The sequence below is a fragment of the Myotis davidii genome, unplaced genomic scaffold (genome assembly GCF_000327345.1).
Source record: "Myotis davidii unplaced genomic scaffold, ASM32734v1 scaffold900, whole genome shotgun sequence".
NCBI classification, from domain to species: Eukaryota; Metazoa; Chordata; class Mammalia; order Chiroptera; family Vespertilionidae; genus Myotis; species Myotis davidii.
In genome coordinates, this window is record NW_006295185.1 from 1,082,328 (window position 1) to 1,100,210 (window position 17,883).

Sequence of the window (17,883 nt, forward strand, 5' to 3'; positions counted from 1 at the left end):
AGAACGCTACGTCTGGAGGCGTGGGGGTTGGCTTTGCGAGGTTGCTTAGAGGAGTGTTACAGCCTCTGCAGTCCCTCCTGATTAGAGCGCTGCTAAGCGTTTACACATCTCATTCTTTCTCTCCTAGGCTCCTCAGCTGCATCACTCAAGACATTTGGCATTCGTCTGGAAGAGGTGCTGGTGAATGAGTTTACCCGCAGCAAGCAACTTGAATTAAGAGCCGCGATGCAGATTGAAGAATCTATCAGTCAGGCTGCAGGCCGCCGCCGTCGTCGGGGAAACGTGGTGCAAAGGATGTTTGGCCGCATCAGGCGCTTTTTCAACCGAAGACGGGAGGAGCCCTCTTTGCCCCGAGAGTTCACTCGCCGTGGGCGTCGAGTGAGTTAAACCTTCCAGGTTTCAGGCAGGGGCCCTTCCAGAGATGTTCAAGGTTGTGGGGCAGGAGGGTCAAGGCCTGTGTCCTTGGAGGGAGGGGGAGCTGAACAAAACATGTTGTAGGGATGTACTTGGCTTGGCACAGAAAGAATGTCTCCTATCATTAATGTGATACAATACTCAGGAAGGTTTGAAACCACCCCACTGCTTCCCCATTTTGAGATACTCTGGATTCTCCACAGGGTGCAGTATCTGTGGATAGCCTGGCTGAACTGGAGGACGGGGCCCTGCTGCTGCAGGCCCTGCAACTTTCCAAAATTTCCTTTCCAATTGGCCGTCGACTTCTGGGATCCAAAAGGAAAATGAGCCTCAATCCGATTGCTAAGCAAATCCCCCAGGTTGTTGAGGCTTGCTGCAGCTTCATTGAGAAACATGGTAAGGGGGACCAAAAATATGATGGTTAAATTAAAGTAGAAAGCAATTAAAGAGAAAAAATGATGTTCTAGAAATAGGGAGAGAAAAGAGATTGCAGAATGAAGGGCTTAGAACATTCCCCTGCCACCAGTTGGGTTCAGGATGCAGCTGGGAGGGGAAGGGAAATGCCCTGGGGAAGGGGATCAGAGATTCTTAACATACCTGCTCTTTTCTTTCAGGCTTAAACACAGTGGGGATTTTCACCCTGGAATACTCAGAGGAGAGAGTGCGTGAGGTAAATTGGGTTTGTTTACACTATTGTTTTTTGAATAAGAAAAAGCAGGTGAGGTGGGGGCTCCCCAAATTCCTGGAGTTTCATGTAGCAGGCACAGAATATTGCTAGCTTCCTCCACTGAAGCCTGAAACTTATTGAAGAAATGACCAGGAGGAAGCCTGTGGTGGGCAGGGCAGGCAGTCCATGGTATTCTCTCCCTTTTTATAGCTCCGTGAAGAATTTGATCAAGGTCTGGATGTAGTGTTTGACGACACTCAGAATGTGCATGATGTTGCCGCACTTCTCAAGGAGTTTTTCCGTGACATGAAGGACTCTCTGCTGCCAGATGATCTATACATGTCCTTCCTCCTGACAGCAAGTGAGTCTTCTGCTCTCCCTTCTTCCTTGTTTGGCAAGGAAAGGAAATAGTACAGGGAGTGTGGGGGTGTAGGGACAGAGCTCAGGCTGCAAGACCATAGGAACTAAGACAGAATAAACATCTAAAGATGAAAACACCTCTTCAGATTACTTTCCTTATATCTCTTAATAGTCCATTATAAGTCTGCCTTTGGAAATTTCTCCAGAGTTTCTTGAGGCTGTGTGTGTCCTCTCAGGATAAAGAAGAACCTACTTTCTGCAGAAGGCATTTGATTTTGATGAAAACCTTTCTTGTTTGGGAGGCTTCTGGGATCAAATGCTGTGGTAATGAGCAAAGAAAAGATGCCCCTTGGACTTTCTCCACAGTCTTCAGTGATTTTCAAGCAGAATCACATTTCTCTTGGTTTTAGGCTTCTGCCAAGTCTAGCCCCCTGAGCCAGCCCTTATTTTCCTTCCTCTAGCTCTGAAGCCACAAGACCAGCTTTCTGCCCTGCAATTGCTGGTTTACCTGATGCCACCCTGCCACAGTGACACCCTGGAGCGTCTGCTGAAGGCCCTGCATAAAATCACTGAGAACTGCGAGGACTCCATTGGCGTTGATGGACAGTTGGTAAAAAGCTCTGGGAAAGGGTAATAAGGGCTGTGGGTGGAGACGTGTGGGAGTATATGAGAGAGACAGAGCCAGAGAAACAGAAGGAGAGGGAAAAAAGAACAAAAAGATGTTTTCATTTATATGACTTTCATTAATACCTTAGAATCAACCACTTTCTGCTTTGTTTTACCTAGGTTTTTGGCAACCGTATGACTTCCACCAATTTGGCCTTGGTGTTTGGATCTGCTCTCCTGAAGAAAGGGAGATTTGGCAAGAGGGAATCCAGGAAGACAAATCTGGGGATTGACCACTACGTTGCTTCTGTCAATGTGGTTCGTGCTATGATTGATAACTGGGATGTCCTCTTCCAGGTATTTGGAAATTTTGGACACACTTATTTTATGGCTCTCTCTCCCCTGTTCACAAGGCAGGGATAAGTTGTGCATATGTTCCTGAGGGTGACCAAAGGTACCTCAAAATCTCTCAGTCTAGAAGTTCTTCCCACATTAGGTGGTCATGGTGCCTTCAATCCTGGGTAACTGATAGAACTGAATATAAAATTTTAAAAGTTGTATAATAGAGATTAACTTGATAATTTTACTCCCAGGTGCCTCCCCATATTCAGAGGCAGGTTGCAAAGCGTGTGTGGAAATCCAGTCCTGAAGCCCTTGATTTTATCAGACGCAGGAATTTGAGGAGGATCCAGTGAGTGTTTTCTTGGTTTGTTTATGCTTAGCCAGAAGAGAAACTTTTGTGGGGGTTTACAATCCCAGATAAACTTTTTGTTAATCCGTCTAAGTACACAAACTGACTTGCTTTTTCGAATTCAATCTCATTCAGGAGTGCACGTATAAAGATGGAAGAGGATGCTTTACTTTCTGATCCAGTGGAAAACTCTGCTGAAGCCCGGGCTGCTGTCCTTGCTCAAAGCAAGCCCTTTGATGAAGGTCAGTTCCTTGCTGGAGATCAGACCCTAGCTGAAGGTCAGGCCCTTGCTGAAGGTCAGTCCCTTGGTGAAGGTCAGGCCCTTCCTCAAGGCCAGGTATTTGCTGAAGATGAGCCCCTTGAGGAAAATGAGTCCTCTCAGGAAGATGTGGCAGTTAATGAAGAACTAGTATTTGAATATCTCAATCAAGGAGCAGTCTTTGAAGAAGTCCAAGGTCTCGAGATTCCAAATGACTTTGAGATTCAAGATCCAATTCTTGAAGACATACCAGAGTTTGATGAAGAAGGTGATAATGACAATGAGGATGATGACGATGATGATACTGTGAATTTTGATGATCTTCCTCTTCTTGAGGATATTCTAGATCCAGATGATGAAATCCCAGAACTCATTGAAATCCCAGACTTTGAAGAAATACCATATTTTGATATGGTCCCAGACCCTGAAGGAGTTCCAGATGTGCAAGAAATCCCAAACCCTGGAGAAATCCCAAACCATGACCTCGAAGAAGGACCAAATTTTGAAGACTACCAAAACCTTGTCCTTGCAGAAGTTCCCTTTCTTCATGTAATCCCAAATTATGAAGAAGCCTCAGATACTGATGAAATCCCAGACCATGCAGATGCCTCAGATAATGATGAAAACCCAGATTCTGAAGAAAACCCCAATCTTGAAGAGGTTCCAGCTCTTGATGAAATCCCAAATGATGAAGCCTCAAATGCTGAAGATATTTCAGACCACGAAGAAACCTTAGAAGTTAATGGGATTTCAGACTTTTATGAAGACCTTGATTTTGTAGACGTCCCAGCTCTTCATGTGGTCCCAAGCCCTGAAGAAGCCCCTGATGGTCATGAAATTCTAAATCATGAAGAATCCCCAGAGGTTAATGGACTCACAGACTCTGAAGAAGTTCCAGCTCTTGATGGAGTCCCAAATGATGAAGAAACCTCAGGTACTGAAGAAATTCCAGGTCACAAAGAAACTCCAGAGGTCAATGGGATTGCAGGTTCTGAAGAAGAATCCAACCCTGAAGAGGTTCCAGCTCTCCATGTGGTAACCAGCCCTGAAGATGTCTCTGATTTTGATGATATTCAAGACGAGGAAGAATCCTCAAAGATGAGTGGAGTCCTAAACAATGAAGAAGTTTCAGATGCTGAAGAAATACCGGGACATGAAGAAGCCTCTGATGTCAGTGGAATCCAAGACTCAGAAGAAAATTCAAATTTTGAAGAAGACTCAGTTCTTGGTGTGGTTCCAGAGCCCAGGGATGCTCAAATTCACGACGAAATTTCAGGTTCTCAAAAATACCCAGACAACACTTTTGAAGAAGATGAAGTTACCAATGTGATTCCAGAGCCTGAAGATGTCTCCATTTTCAGCACAATTCCAGACCCTCAGCCAGACCCTGCTGTCAATCTTGAAGAAATCATGAATATGGAAGCAGTACCAATGCCTAATTATCTTGACTCTAAAGAAGTTCAGAATCCAAAGGCAATCCAGTTCTATAAAGAAGGTGCCAATGTTACATTTCCTGTAGATACCACCCTGCTTAAAAACAAGTCTCAGACTGGTCAAGTAATGAATTACAAGCCCTTCCCAGAGTCATTGAAGATCAACTCCTGCTTTCTCCCCTCCATGAAGTGCTGTAAGCTTCCAGCTCCAGCTTTATTACTCATTTGCTTAGTTAAATTAGTTAGGCTGCTTGTAGGGTGGTGGTGGTTGTTTGGAGGCCACATTCTTCCCCACCTCCCAGGAGGTAATGTCTATTTGCTCTAAGCATGGGGTATCTGTCTAACTCTTTCTATTCTCTAACCAAGTTCTTTCCCCCCACCCCCAGCTTCCACAGTAGGCCTAGATTTAGAGATCTATATTCTGCTCTTAGGCTGCAGTTTTCTTACAATTCTAATGGGAATAACCATTCCTGCCCTAACTTCTTGCCTCATATTGTATTTGAAGCTCAAAATTAGGTCTTAGTCCCTTGGGTGCTGTGCAAAGTAAGAAGTTAACATTGTTACTATTTTCCAGGTTCCTCTGAGGAGCCAGCTGTGCCTCCCGGCACTGCCCGTTCCCATGACGATGAGGAAGGAGCGGGTAACCCCCCCATTCTGGAGCAAGACCGCCCATTGCTCCGTGTGCCCCGGGACGAGGCCAAAACTGGCATCGGCTATTTCTTTCCTTAGATGTTTTTCCTTCTATAAGGTGCCGGACAGGGGAAAAGGGTGGGAGATGTTACAGGAAACATTAAAGAGTGTATCTTGAAGGTAAAGATCTGAGGGTGAGAAGGAGTTCCACCTGATGCTCGGGTCAGGCTGAGAAGTCCAAACACACTGCCAGCCCTTTCACTGGGGATGCTTGGTCCCTTCAACTGGTAAAAGCAAAGATATTTGTGTCATGCCCAGGCTCCCTGGTGCTACCTTGCCTTTCTCTTTTACCCCTGATCCTGGCTTTCCAACATTACAACCTTTCCTTTAATTGATGTGACATTTGTGGTAAACGCCTGTTTCAGAGAAGCTCACAAATCTCGAGGTGCTTTCCCTTCCCCAAAGGAGATTGCATGTTTTTCCTGACTTTCCTACCCTACTCCCAAGAGCTTAATAGGAAAGGCCCTCAAGAGGCATGCTAGGATGTTAGGTCAGCCTATTGACAGCTGACAAACAATTAATGCTAAATCATGTCACACCAACTCATAGCCGTGTCCCCGCAGCAACTCCACCACCTCAGGATATTTCTTTTTCCCAAATTATTTAGACCAATGGCTCGTCAAACAGCCACTCCCAAAATTATGTGCAGTTTTGCTCAGGGCAATCTCAAGTATAAGTCTAGCTAGCTTTTCTTTGGTCAAAAGTTAGAGGAAAAATTTGATTTTACCTTGATTTGTTTTACAGACAGCTGGCATTCACACCCTGTTGTCAGCAAAAACGGTTAGATATGGACACATAGTTCCAACTAGTTAAAGTCACCTGATTACAAATATTCTTATCTATCGTCTCTGTAGTTTCTCTATGCAGGACGGTACAAATTTGGGGGACATACTTTGGTAACACAGATATGGGTTATGTATGACATCCAAAATTAAACTTGATATTGAGGGATAACAACTGCTAAGGTTTATAGAATGAAGAATGTATTGTATTGAGGGATAGAAATTGATCACATTTTGGGCAACAACCGCAGAACTCGATGATTTGTGATTGTTAAAACTTCTCTGGCATTTAATCATTAATAAACATCTGTATTGTGACAGCAGCATATTCATGGTTTACTGTGTGTGTTTTTTTCATTTAAAACATTGTTGGGAAAGCTCTGGCTGGAGCTGAAGTGGAAGGAAAGGTGAGGAAGAGGAATAAAGGATAAGAGGGTGATGTCTACTAAGGGAGAAAAGTGACATGGTATTAAGGGGTGGAGTGAGTAGAATAAAGAGGAAAGGGTGATGTGAAACAAGGGGATGGAGAGATCGAATAAAGGGGGCTGATGTGGACTAAAGAGGAGGAGTTGATTTAGAATAAACGGGAGAGGTGATAGGGAATTAAAAAGAGGGGTGATGTGGAATAAAAGGGTAAAATAGAAGAAAGGAAAAAGCTGTAGTTAAATAAAGAAAATGGAAGGGTTAAAGTAGAATAAATGGTTAAAGAAGGGTGAAAGAAGTAGGGGAAAGGAATAAAGCTTAAGAAGAAGGCCTTTAGAAGTTGGGGTTGGGGGAGATTAACCCAGGAATTTATATGCATATATGCATAGCCCATGGACACACAAATAGTTTGGTGAAGGCCTGGGAGGGGTGTGTGGGGTGGAAGGGGTCAATGGGAAAAAAATCAATCAAAGGACTTGTATGCATACATATAAGCCAAACCAATGGACATAGACAACAGGGGGATGAGAGCATGAGTGCGGGGGTGGAGGTTGGAGGTTGAGGACGCATTTGTAATACCTTAACTAGTAAAGAAATTTAAAAAAAGTAAAAAAGGGGCATCTGTAATACTTCAAACAATAAAGATAAATAACAAAGAAGGCCTCTAAAGAGAAAGGAGGGGGGATGGAGAGATTACTAGGTATCCTCAATTGAGAAAATCCCCTTGGGTTGGTGAAAAATAAAAATCTAAACATCTGGAGACATGATTTCTAAGGATAAGAGAAGAATGTGCTGCTGTTTGATTGATGGGAGCTCCAACCTTTCTTGAAAGCTTGAGACATCATAACATGATTGGAAATTTCCTGTTAGGGGTAGGGCTCCAGAAAAGGGAATGATGTGTGTTATTTATTTTTACACACTTTTCTTTAGACTATTTCTTATGGATAGATATTTAGAAATATAATATTTGGTCCCTCCTGTAATAATTATAATGATAGTTAACATATTGAGTTTTTTAAAAGTATCTGACACTGCTAAAAGCTTTACATGCATCATTTTATTTAATATTTACAACAATTCTACCAAATACATGCTACTGTCATCCTTATTTTTTTCTTGAGGAAAATTAGATGCAGAGACACCAAATAACCTGACTAAATTTCAAATGTGGTTAATGGAAAACAGCTATAAATATCCAAAGCTGGGTCTTTAACCACTAGATATACCAGCCCACCAATTTTATGATTCTTCATTGACACAAAGATGCATTGTGATATCTGCAATCAATATTTTTTGGATAGAATTTGAACTTTTACAAAGTAAGCTATAGGTTTCTTCCTAATAGGTCCTTTCTTTCCAGATAGGACCAATTGTAAGAGAATAACTATAATATCTCTGGCATACCCTAGCACCGTGTTCGGCAAACTGCGGCTCGCGAGCCACACGCAGCTCTTTGGCCCCTTGAGTGTGGCTCTTCCTAAGCCTTAGGAGTACCCTAATTAAGTTAATAACAATGTACCTACCTATATAGTTTAAGTTTATAAAATTTGGCTCTCAAAAGAAATTTCACTCATACTGTTGATATTTGGCTCTGTTGACTAATGAGTTTGCCTACCACTGCCTTAGCAGTTGTATCTAGAACCACTACATATTAAAGCCAATGAAAAATGTAGAGCACATCCATTCCAACTTTCTTGTTATACGAATTGCCATGCTAGTGCCCATAATAACTTACCCGAGTTCAGAGATCTGGATTAAGATCCAGGCAGGCTTTTTTATTGCCATTCCAGGACTATATGGGACCAAAATAGTAAAATATGTCTTTGTGCTTTTTCCACTCAGCTTAAAAGCCAACAAACAAATCAGATGACAAACAAGAAATTAGATTATTTCAAAATATTCCCTTGACTTCCTGGTCTTACCTGAAACCAGCTTTCCTCCTGACCCTATTGATTCCCCTATATTTTTTCCCAGTGCTGACTACTAACCAAGGGGTTGGAGCTGAGAGTGATGAATAGATGTGAGCATTATCTTCACTATTATCCGTACTGTAAGGACCAGCTCAAAAGGCATGAGACTCCAAGTCCTGCCCTTATCCTAGATGCCTTCAACAATATACACATGAAAAACCCATCCCATACATGCTGGCCTCACTTTCCTGCCCTTTAACTTCTTAACACTCTGACCACCCTCAGTCACCTGGCATCACTGAGCATAAATTCACTTCTAAAAGACAACTCCAATATCCCATTGTCACTCAAATCTCCTAACAACAACTGGGTCCCATGTCACTTGTTTTTTTACTTCATTTAGGTGTTCAGTGCCTCCACGTCCTCCCTTTTTCTCTTCACTCCTTTCCTTATCCAGGCAGGATCTCAGGGCAACTTGATTTAGAACTCACTGCATCTTTATCCCTGTGATCTCCAAATACATCGTCTGCATTATTTCATCTCAGTTTTGGGTCCCTCCAAATGTCTGATTTCTTCAATCTTATAATAACCACTATGAAAGAAAGTAGTAGTAGACTGACGAACAGGGACAGATCCAAAGACAGAGAAACAGCGATCAGACTGTCATTCCCCAGAGGGAAAGTAGGGGAGGGAGGGGGCAAGGGGAAGAGATCAACCAAAGAACTTTTATGCATGCATATAAGCCAAACCAATGGACATGGACAACAGGGGGAAATAAAAATAAAATTAAAAAAGAAAGAAAGTAGTAGCACTCCAGATAATGGTGCATCTAATAGAATTTTCAACCTCAGCTGGGCTCTCAGACCAATCAGCAATCATTTCACATGCCCCACGGCATCTCCTTCTCTAGCTCTCCTCCCATTTATATTCCATTTCTACATAATTCCCCTCAAATAATAGTCTCTTTCACTTGAATGGGCAAATATTTTCTACCATTCAGTAGGTATGGAAACACCGTAGGTGTCCATCGATAAAGGAATGGACAAACAAGTTGTGGTATAAGTGTATACAATAGAATATTATTCAGCAATTAAAAAGAATGAAATCTTGCCATTTGTGTCAAGATGAATGGATCTTGAGGGCATTATGCTAAGTGAAATGTCAGAAGAAAAAGACAAATACAATATTATTTCACTTCTATGTGGAATCTAAAAAAATACAAATGAACAAACAAAACAAAAACAGACTTATAGATACAAAGAACAAACTGATCATTGCCAGAGGGGGTGGGAGTAGAGGGATGGGTGAAAATGTTAAGGAGAATAAGAGGTTAAAACTTCCAGTTATAAAATAAATAAGACATGGGGATGTAGTGTACAGCACAGGGAATACGTCAATCCTATTGTAATAACTTTGCAGTGACAGATGGTTACTAGACTTATTGTGGTGATAATATTGTAAGGTATATAAATGTCAAATCACTATGTTGTACACCTGCAACTAATATTGTATGCCAACTACACTTGAAAAAAAAGAATGAAATATTCATATGATCATCTGAATAAATGCAGAAAACATTTATTTTTATTTTATTTATTTTTTATTGTCTAAAGTTTTACATATGTCTCCTTTTCCCCCAATTGACCCCCTCCCCATCCTTTCACAGCCCAGGCAAACCCTCATTGCCCCAGTGTCTGTGTCCATTGGTTATGCTAATATGCATGCATATAAATCCTTTGGCTGCTCTCTAACTCCCCCTCCCCTATTATTTGTCTTTAGATCGATCTATTCTTGTTCATCAAATTATGTTGATCATTATATCCCACATATGAGTGAGATCATGTGATAGTTATCTTTCTCCAACTGGCTTATTTCACTTAGCATAATGCTTTCCAGTTCCATCCATGCTGTGCTGTTGCAAATGGTAAAAGTGTCATTGGAGTCCTGGTAGCAGTGAGCACTAGCCACACATACTTGATGAAATTTTCAAGAAACATCTCAGGATTGCAGAAAACATTTGATAAAATTCAACATCCCTTCTATATAAAACCCCCACCCAATGGGTATAGAAAGAACATACCTCAACATAATAAAGGCCATATATGAAAAACCTACATCTAATATTATATCGAATAGTGAAAGATTTAAAATTTTCCTCTAAGATCAATAATAATACTAAGATGCTCACCCTCACTACTCTTATTCAACCTAATGATGAGCCTTAGCTAGAGTAATCAGACAATATCAAGAAGTAAAAGGCATCAAGATAGAAAAAGAAGAAATAAAATTGTCTTTATTTGACAATTATGTTTTTTTTTGAATCTCTACATTTTTTATTATATAATAAAATATCAATATAGTTTTCCAGTAATCAGACTTACTGAAGAGTTTCAAGAATTACATATTGTAAGAGAGAACTCTATTCCATAAAGGGAAATATCTGTCATAAAGTATATGGATTTTATTACAATATTATTAGCTATAATCCCTATGCTGTACTTTATATCCCCATGACCATGCTGCAACTACCACTTTGTACTTCTTAATCACTTTATCTTTTCCACCCATTTCCCAGCTCCCTCCCATTTGGCAACCATCAAAATGTTCTGCGTATTTGTGAGTCTGTTTCTGTTATGCTCGTTTGTTTATTATTTTGGGGGAATTCCACATATATGTGAAATCATCTAGCATTTATATTTATTTGTCTGACTTATTTCACTGAGCATAATACAATCTAGGTTCATCCATGTTGTTGCAAGAGCAAGATTTCATTCTTTTAAATGGCTGAGTCATATTCCATGAAACTACTAGAAGAACTCATAGGGAAAAAAGTCCTCAACAAAGGTTTTGATGATAATATTTTTTGGATATGACAGCAAAAGTAAACATGTGGGATTATATAAGACTAAAAAAACTTTTATACAACAAAAATAATTAGCAAAATGAGAAGGCAACCTACCAAATAGGAGAAAATATTTCCAAATAATATATCTGATAGGAGGTTAATTTTCAAACCATGTAAGGCACTCATACAACTTAACATAAAAAATTCTATTAAAATTAGCAGAGATGACTGGCCAGAGTGGTTCAGTTGGTTGAACATCATCCTGTACACCAAAAGGTTGCCAGTTTGATTTCAAGCCATTGCACATATTTGGGTTGCAGATTTGATTCCCAGTTGGGACACATACATAAGAGAACCAATCAATATTTCTCTCTCACATCTCATCTCAATACTTCTCTCCCTCTCTCTCTCTCTCTCTCTCTCTCTCCCTCTTTCTTGGGTGAGGATTAAAAAATATGAGCCGAGGACCTGAATAAACATTTTTCCAAAGAATACACAGCAATGGTTAACAGACATGAAAAGATGCTCTTTCTTGAGCAGGGAAACACATACAAAACCACAATGAGATACCACCTTACCTCTGTCAGATGTCTATAATAACAAAAGTCAATAATATGTTGGCAGGTATGTGAATAAAAGGAAAGCTTCATGCACTATTAGTAGGATTATAAATTGGTACAGCTACTTAGAAAATGGTATCAAAATTTCTCAAAAAATTAAAAATAGAACCACGATACAACTAAGCAATTCCACTTCTGGTTATTTATCTAGAGAAATAAAAAAATACTAATGCAAAATGGCATATTGACCCTAAACAATAGCCAACATCATATGATTTCTATCTTCCATTTTATTAATGTAATGCTTATAAGGATGCTCTATGAACTTAGTGAGAATTACAAGGAACTTAGTGGGAACTAAAATGGCATGAACAATAAATAAAAACCATGAATAAGAACAAGTTGGAAATCAAGAATAGTATATCTGACATTAAGAATACACTGGAGGGAACTGAAAGTGCATTGAACAAAGCAGAGTATCGAATAAGTGATTTGGAAGACAAGGTAGAAAAAAAATCCAATTACAAGAGCACAAAGAAAAAGAATTAAAAAGCAGTAGGATATTTTAAGGGAATTTTGGGAGAACATGAAATGTAACAACATCCATATCTTAAGGGAACGAGAAGGAAAAGAAAGAAAGCAAGGAATAAATAACTTGTTTAAATAAGTAGTAAGAAGAAATTGCCTAGACTGTTGAAGGAAAAGGTCCCACAGTTTCAGGAAGCACAGAGAGTCCCAATCAAGATGAGCCCAAAGGGACCCAAATCAAGACTCTCCGTAATTAAAATGACAAATATTAAAGACAAAAAAAGAATCTTAAAGGTAGCAAAATAAAGTTAATTACAAAGGAGTTCCCATTAGATTGCCAGCTGATTTCTCAACTGAAGTACTTGGAGCCAGAAGGGATTGGCATGAGGGATTCAAAGTAAAAAAAAAAGCAAGGACCTAAATCCAAGACTACTCTATCCAGCAAGGCTATCATTTTTAATGGAAGGCAAAATAAAGAGGTTCCCAGACATAAAAATGGTTAAAAGATTGCATTACCACAAAATTATCATTGCAGGAAATATTAAAGGGATGGCTGTCAGAAGGAGAAGAAATAGAGATAGAGAGAGGAACATAGGTATAAAGAAAATAAAAAAATTGTCAATAAATAAACACCTATCCATTATTAAACTTAAATATAAGTGGATTAAAAGTTCAAATCAAAAGACAAAGGGTAGCTGAAGGGATAAAAAAACATGTCCTATATATATGCTCTCCACATGAGACCCATCTCAGAACAAAAGATTCACAGACTGAAAGTGAAGGGATGGAACAAAGTATTCCATGCAAATTAAAATGAAAAGAAAAAATCTGGGGTAGCAATACTCATATCTAACAAAAATTGACTTTGAAACAAAGGCTATAACAAGAGACAAATAATGTCTGCAAAATACAAATAGGATTGATCCAACAAAAAATATAACCCTTGTAAACATATATGCAGTCAATATAGGAGCATATCAGGATATTAAAAATCTTTTTTATTTTAATGGAGAGATTGACAGTAATAATGTCATGTGCCCTTGGTCGGAATCAAATCTGGGACCCTTCAGTCCACAGGCTGAGGCTCTATCCATTGAGCCAAATCAGCTAGGGCAACACAGTTTGTTTATCCATTCTCCTACTGGAGGGAATCTTGGTTGCTTCCACATTGTGGCAATTATGAAAAAAAGCTGCCATAAACATTTGTATGCAGGTTTTCCCTGTGACAGAGATTAGGTTCTGAGCACAGATAGGAGTGTGAAGATTTCTTTGTGTTCTACAGACTGCTGATCACTTCAAGAACTATGTAAAATTTCTCTCCACTTCAGAACTTGGATGTCAGCTTTTTGGTTCTCCGATTAGTTCTCTTAGCTCTCCAGTCCTGCCTCTGTTTTTCTTCTTTTTTTTTTTCTGTGCTTCAGGATATGTCACTTTACACTGATGCTTTGCCATTAGTCTTTAGAGGACTAAATTGGCTGCTATCTTGTACTAGTTAAATGTTTAGAGTATTCTGGAGAAATGTCTTTCAATAATCCTGACCCACCCTTAACTTTCATCAGCCGCTCCCTTGTACTCATAGAAGACCTGCAGTGATTTATAATGGTTTCTATCAGTTCTTTTGCACGCACAATTTAGGGTGAGTTATCCCTGTCAGCTTTTACCTTGTTACCAGATTTTAGTGTAGTACCCCATGCACTTAATGAAGGCTTTGGTTGATGGGTACAAATTAATTCATTAAATGAGACTCCTTGGGAATCTAAAATGTCACACCAGTTAACATGGGACATTTACTGCTTCTTTAAGAAGTTTGGCAGCTTTCTCCTTATCCCCATCCATGGCACTCTTCTATGCATAAAATGACCATGGGTCTCCCAGGATTGGCTGGATATTTTCTGGAAAATAGTTCATTTTTGTTACTTTGCAGCACTTTAAAAGTTTCTGATGATATTGGAAAAACATCATACTTTTGTATATAATTGAGCTAATTTTCATTCATAGGGTGGACATGATGGTCTTTTGTTATTTTATACATTCCAATCTGAGATGTAGGATCTGCTGAGTGTTTTATGATGAACCGGTGATGGATTTTGTCTAATGCTTTCTGCATCAGTTGAGGTGCTGTTTTATTCTTCTTTCATTCTAATAATGTGTATACATTGACTGTTGTTCGTATGTTGAACCACCCTTGCATTACAGATAAATCTCACTTGGCATGGTGTATAATCCTTTTAATATGAGGCTGAATTGATTTACTAGTATTTTGTTGAAGAGTTTTGCATTTGTACTCATTAAGGGCATTGGTGTGTAGCTTTATTTTCTAGTGATGCCTTTGATTGGGTTTGATAACAGGCTAATGTTGGCCTCAAATAATAAGTTTGGAAGTGTGTCCTACTCTTCTGTTTTGTGAAAAAGTTTGATAAGAATTGGTATTGATTATTCTTTACAGTTTAGTAGAATTCATCAATGACACTACCTGGTCTTAGGTTTTCTTTTTTTGGGGGGCAGGGGAGATTTGATTATTTACTCAATCTCTTTACCTTTTAAAAGTCTGTTCAGATTTCTATTGCTTCTTAAGTCATTTTTGGTAGTTTGTGTATTTGTAGAAATCTTTCTTTTTAATCTAGGTTATCTAATTTGTTGGTTTATAGTTGTTCATAATATTCTCTTATAATATTTTATTTCTGTAATATAATTAGTAATATCCCAGTTTCATTTCTGATTATATAGTTACTAGAGGCCTGGTGTATGAAATTCATGCATGGGTGCTGTCCCTAGGCCTGGCTGGTGATTGAAGTGTGAGCGTCTGTTGTGGAAGGGCAGGTCCCAGCTGACCTCTGGGCCCTGGGCAGCACCTGGGCCCCCAGACCCCCACTTGGCCCCCTCCACCTGAGTCATGGCACTGGAGTCCACATGTGGAGATGCAATGAGCACAGTAGGATGCTGCAGGTCAGGGAGCAGCATGGGCCTCTGGACCACCCAGCAGCACCACATGGAAGCTGGGTGGGCAGTGTGCTCTTTCCCGGCCAACCTTGCAGACCCAGCTCCTGCTCAAACCCATGAGGAACTCTACGGGCCCCTGCATAAGGATACTTATAGTTTTAAGCTACTTAATATTTTTTAAAATTTCCAAATTTTCTACATTAAATGAATCAGGTCAAAAATTAAAATTATATAAAATTTTAAAATTTATTTTTCAAGGTGCCTATATACTTACTCTTTCCTCTTTTCTGAAGCTCAAAAAATAGCGAAAACAGATAAACTCAAACCTCTAGTAGCTCTATGAAACAGAAAAAGAGCCCATGCAAAAGCAGAGACAGTGAGGAATCTCGAATGATAACTGAATGTGAGCCAGGTGATGGAAGTCTGTTGAATGACGAGTAGTTGATACACAGAATGAGAGCATAAGAGAAAATTAAGAGAGTGAATTGCCTATAAACCCTACAAACCTTAAAGTCATCCTTGACTTTCCTCCTCTCATACTTCATGGCCAGTCCTTCAGCAAATTCTGATCAACCCTTTCACAGATCACCAAAACTGAGCACCTTCACCATCCTAACCAACATCATCTCTCATCTTATTTATTCCAATAAACTCAAAATAGACTCCTATTAATCTTGCTGTATCAACCCTTGCCCCTAGGTTGGATTTTCTCCTCTTGTCTCTTCAGTTCTACAGTCCTTGTCTCTACTGAACATTTTTTAAATATATGTTTTTATTGATTTCAGAGAGGAATGGAGAGGGAGAGAGAGAGAGACATTTTAATGATGAGAGAGAAAATCATGGATCGGCTGCTTACTGACGCTCCCTACTGGGGATCAAGCCCTCAACCGGAGCACTTGCTCTAACTAGGAATTGAACCATGGCCTGATTCATAGATTAATGCTCAACCACTGAGTCAAACCTGCCAGGCTCTACCCAACATGTTTTGAAATATGAACAACCTTTATGGACTGTGCCAATGGATATCCTTATACCCTGATCTCTGTAGTCCATGTTAATGGACACCCTCTGATTCCCAGTTGGGTTTGGCCAAGGTAGATAGAGTCAGGAAAATGGGAGGCATGAAGAGAATGAGCTAAGGGGTTTAGAGCAGGTTGGCTGTATTCCTCCACCTAAGGCCATGGCACCTGAAAGAGACCCTCTGATTGGTCCAAAGTAAAGGATATTAAAGAGCCAGTCCCATAAGTGAAAACCTGAATGATCATTAGGAATATTAAAGCTTCTCAAACCTGCTAGAAATCAAGAAGATTCAGAGTGAAACAATGAGGAGATAACATTACACATACATCAGATTGAAAAAATTTGAGATTCATAACACCAAGTGTTGGCAAGGCTGAGAAGAAATGATAATTGCACATGCCATTGATGAAAGATATGCTGGTTCGACCATTTTGGAGAATAAAATTGAAGTTGTGCATCATGTAGCCTGCCACAAAATGTTGAAATTTCATGTGCTCCACAATATGGCAGGCCCACTCCCAATGTCATCCCTGGAGAGACTCAGAACACACCATGACGTAAGAGTGGAAATTTTAAAAAAACCAAATGTTAGAGAAAGACAAATACTATATGGTTTCACTTATATGTGAAATGAATGAACAAAATAAACTAAAAAACAAAGTATAAACAGACTCATAGATACTGAGAACAGACTGACGACAGCTATCAGAGGTGAGGGGAGTTTTGGCTGGGTGAAAAAAGTTAAGGGATTAAGCAAAAAAACCAACTTCACAGAAAAAAAAGAAAGTGGCATATTTAAGACATTTGATTTAAAATCTGTTTCTAGAAAGTTCCATGTAGAGGATTGCTGGAAGCCAATTCCAGCATGTCAACAGGGCTGAATCATCTGGAGATGGCTGAGGGCATTTCCCAGACCTGAAAAGGATGCATTAAATGATTGTTTGCTGCCAGACAGCTGAGGGCATTTCAATCTACATGTTATTGCTTCCTATTGGCCAAACACCTAAACAGCCCGCAGGCAATTCCCCAATCTGACAATGGATTGTGTATACAAAACCCTACCCTTTGATGTGTATATCTCCACCTTGCCTTAGGACAAATTGCGTTAATAAATAGCAAGGGGTCCTGAGACAAGGAGGACTTAGTTCCTTTATCTAAGTATTCTCTGACTCCCTATAATGCCTTTCAAAATTATGTTTCATCTCTGGACTCTTTATTGATGTACGCACAGTGCCTTCTCCAGATTCCTAAACCCTTCTAGATGCTGGATCAAGAACTCTGGCATTAGAGGATCCTTCTTTCTTTTTTCCTCTTGCGAATGGACCACAGTATTTTTTCTTTTTCTGCCTTGTAATTTTTTGTCGAAACCTGTACACTTTGAATATTAGTTTTTTATAAACTCTTTCAAAAATAGAAAACACTCCCAAGTAATTTGTTTTTTTTTTTTTTCAAATTTTATTTTTTATTACAAAGGGTATTACATATGTGTCCATTTTTTTCCCCGCCCTAGACAGTCCCCTAGCCTCCCCTATTCCCCAGTGTCTTATGTCCATTGGTTAGGCTTATATGCATACATACAAGTCCTTTGGTCGATCTCTTACCCCCCTACCTCCCGCCCCCGAAAAGTAATTTGTTGAAGCCAATATTACTTTGATATCAAAACTAGAGTAAGATAATGTAAGAAAATAAAATTACAGACCATATTCCTTATGAATATAGATAAAAAATCCACAACAAAATACTAGCAAACTGAAT

At 39.6% G+C, this 17,883-nt stretch overlaps 1 protein-coding gene across 2 annotated transcripts in view; it reads left to right on the forward strand.

Annotated features, from left to right (window-relative positions):
• The window catches only part of ARHGAP36 (Rho GTPase activating protein 36), an 8,314-nt gene extending 2,089 nt beyond the window's left edge, over positions 1-6,225 (forward strand). Inside the window, exons 4-12 of one of the 2 annotated variants that reach the window (XM_015567910.1) lie at positions 128-378; positions 618-810; positions 1,029-1,084; positions 1,292-1,442; positions 1,903-2,051; positions 2,228-2,404; positions 2,641-2,738; positions 2,874-2,980; positions 5,005-6,225. In XM_015567910.1, coding sequence (XP_015423396.1) covers positions 128-378; positions 618-810; positions 1,029-1,084; positions 1,292-1,442; positions 1,903-2,051; positions 2,228-2,404; positions 2,641-2,738; positions 2,874-2,980; positions 5,005-5,159 — 1,337 coding nt within the window. In that variant the 3' untranslated portion in view covers positions 5,160-6,225. Of the gene's footprint in view, positions 1-103; positions 379-617; positions 811-1,028; positions 1,085-1,291; positions 1,443-1,902; positions 2,052-2,227; positions 2,405-2,640; positions 2,739-2,873; positions 2,981-5,004 lie in introns of those variants that run through there. The other variant, XM_015567909.1, reaches the window with a different exon arrangement.
• The last annotated feature ends 11,658 nt before the right edge of the window (positions 6,226-17,883 follow it).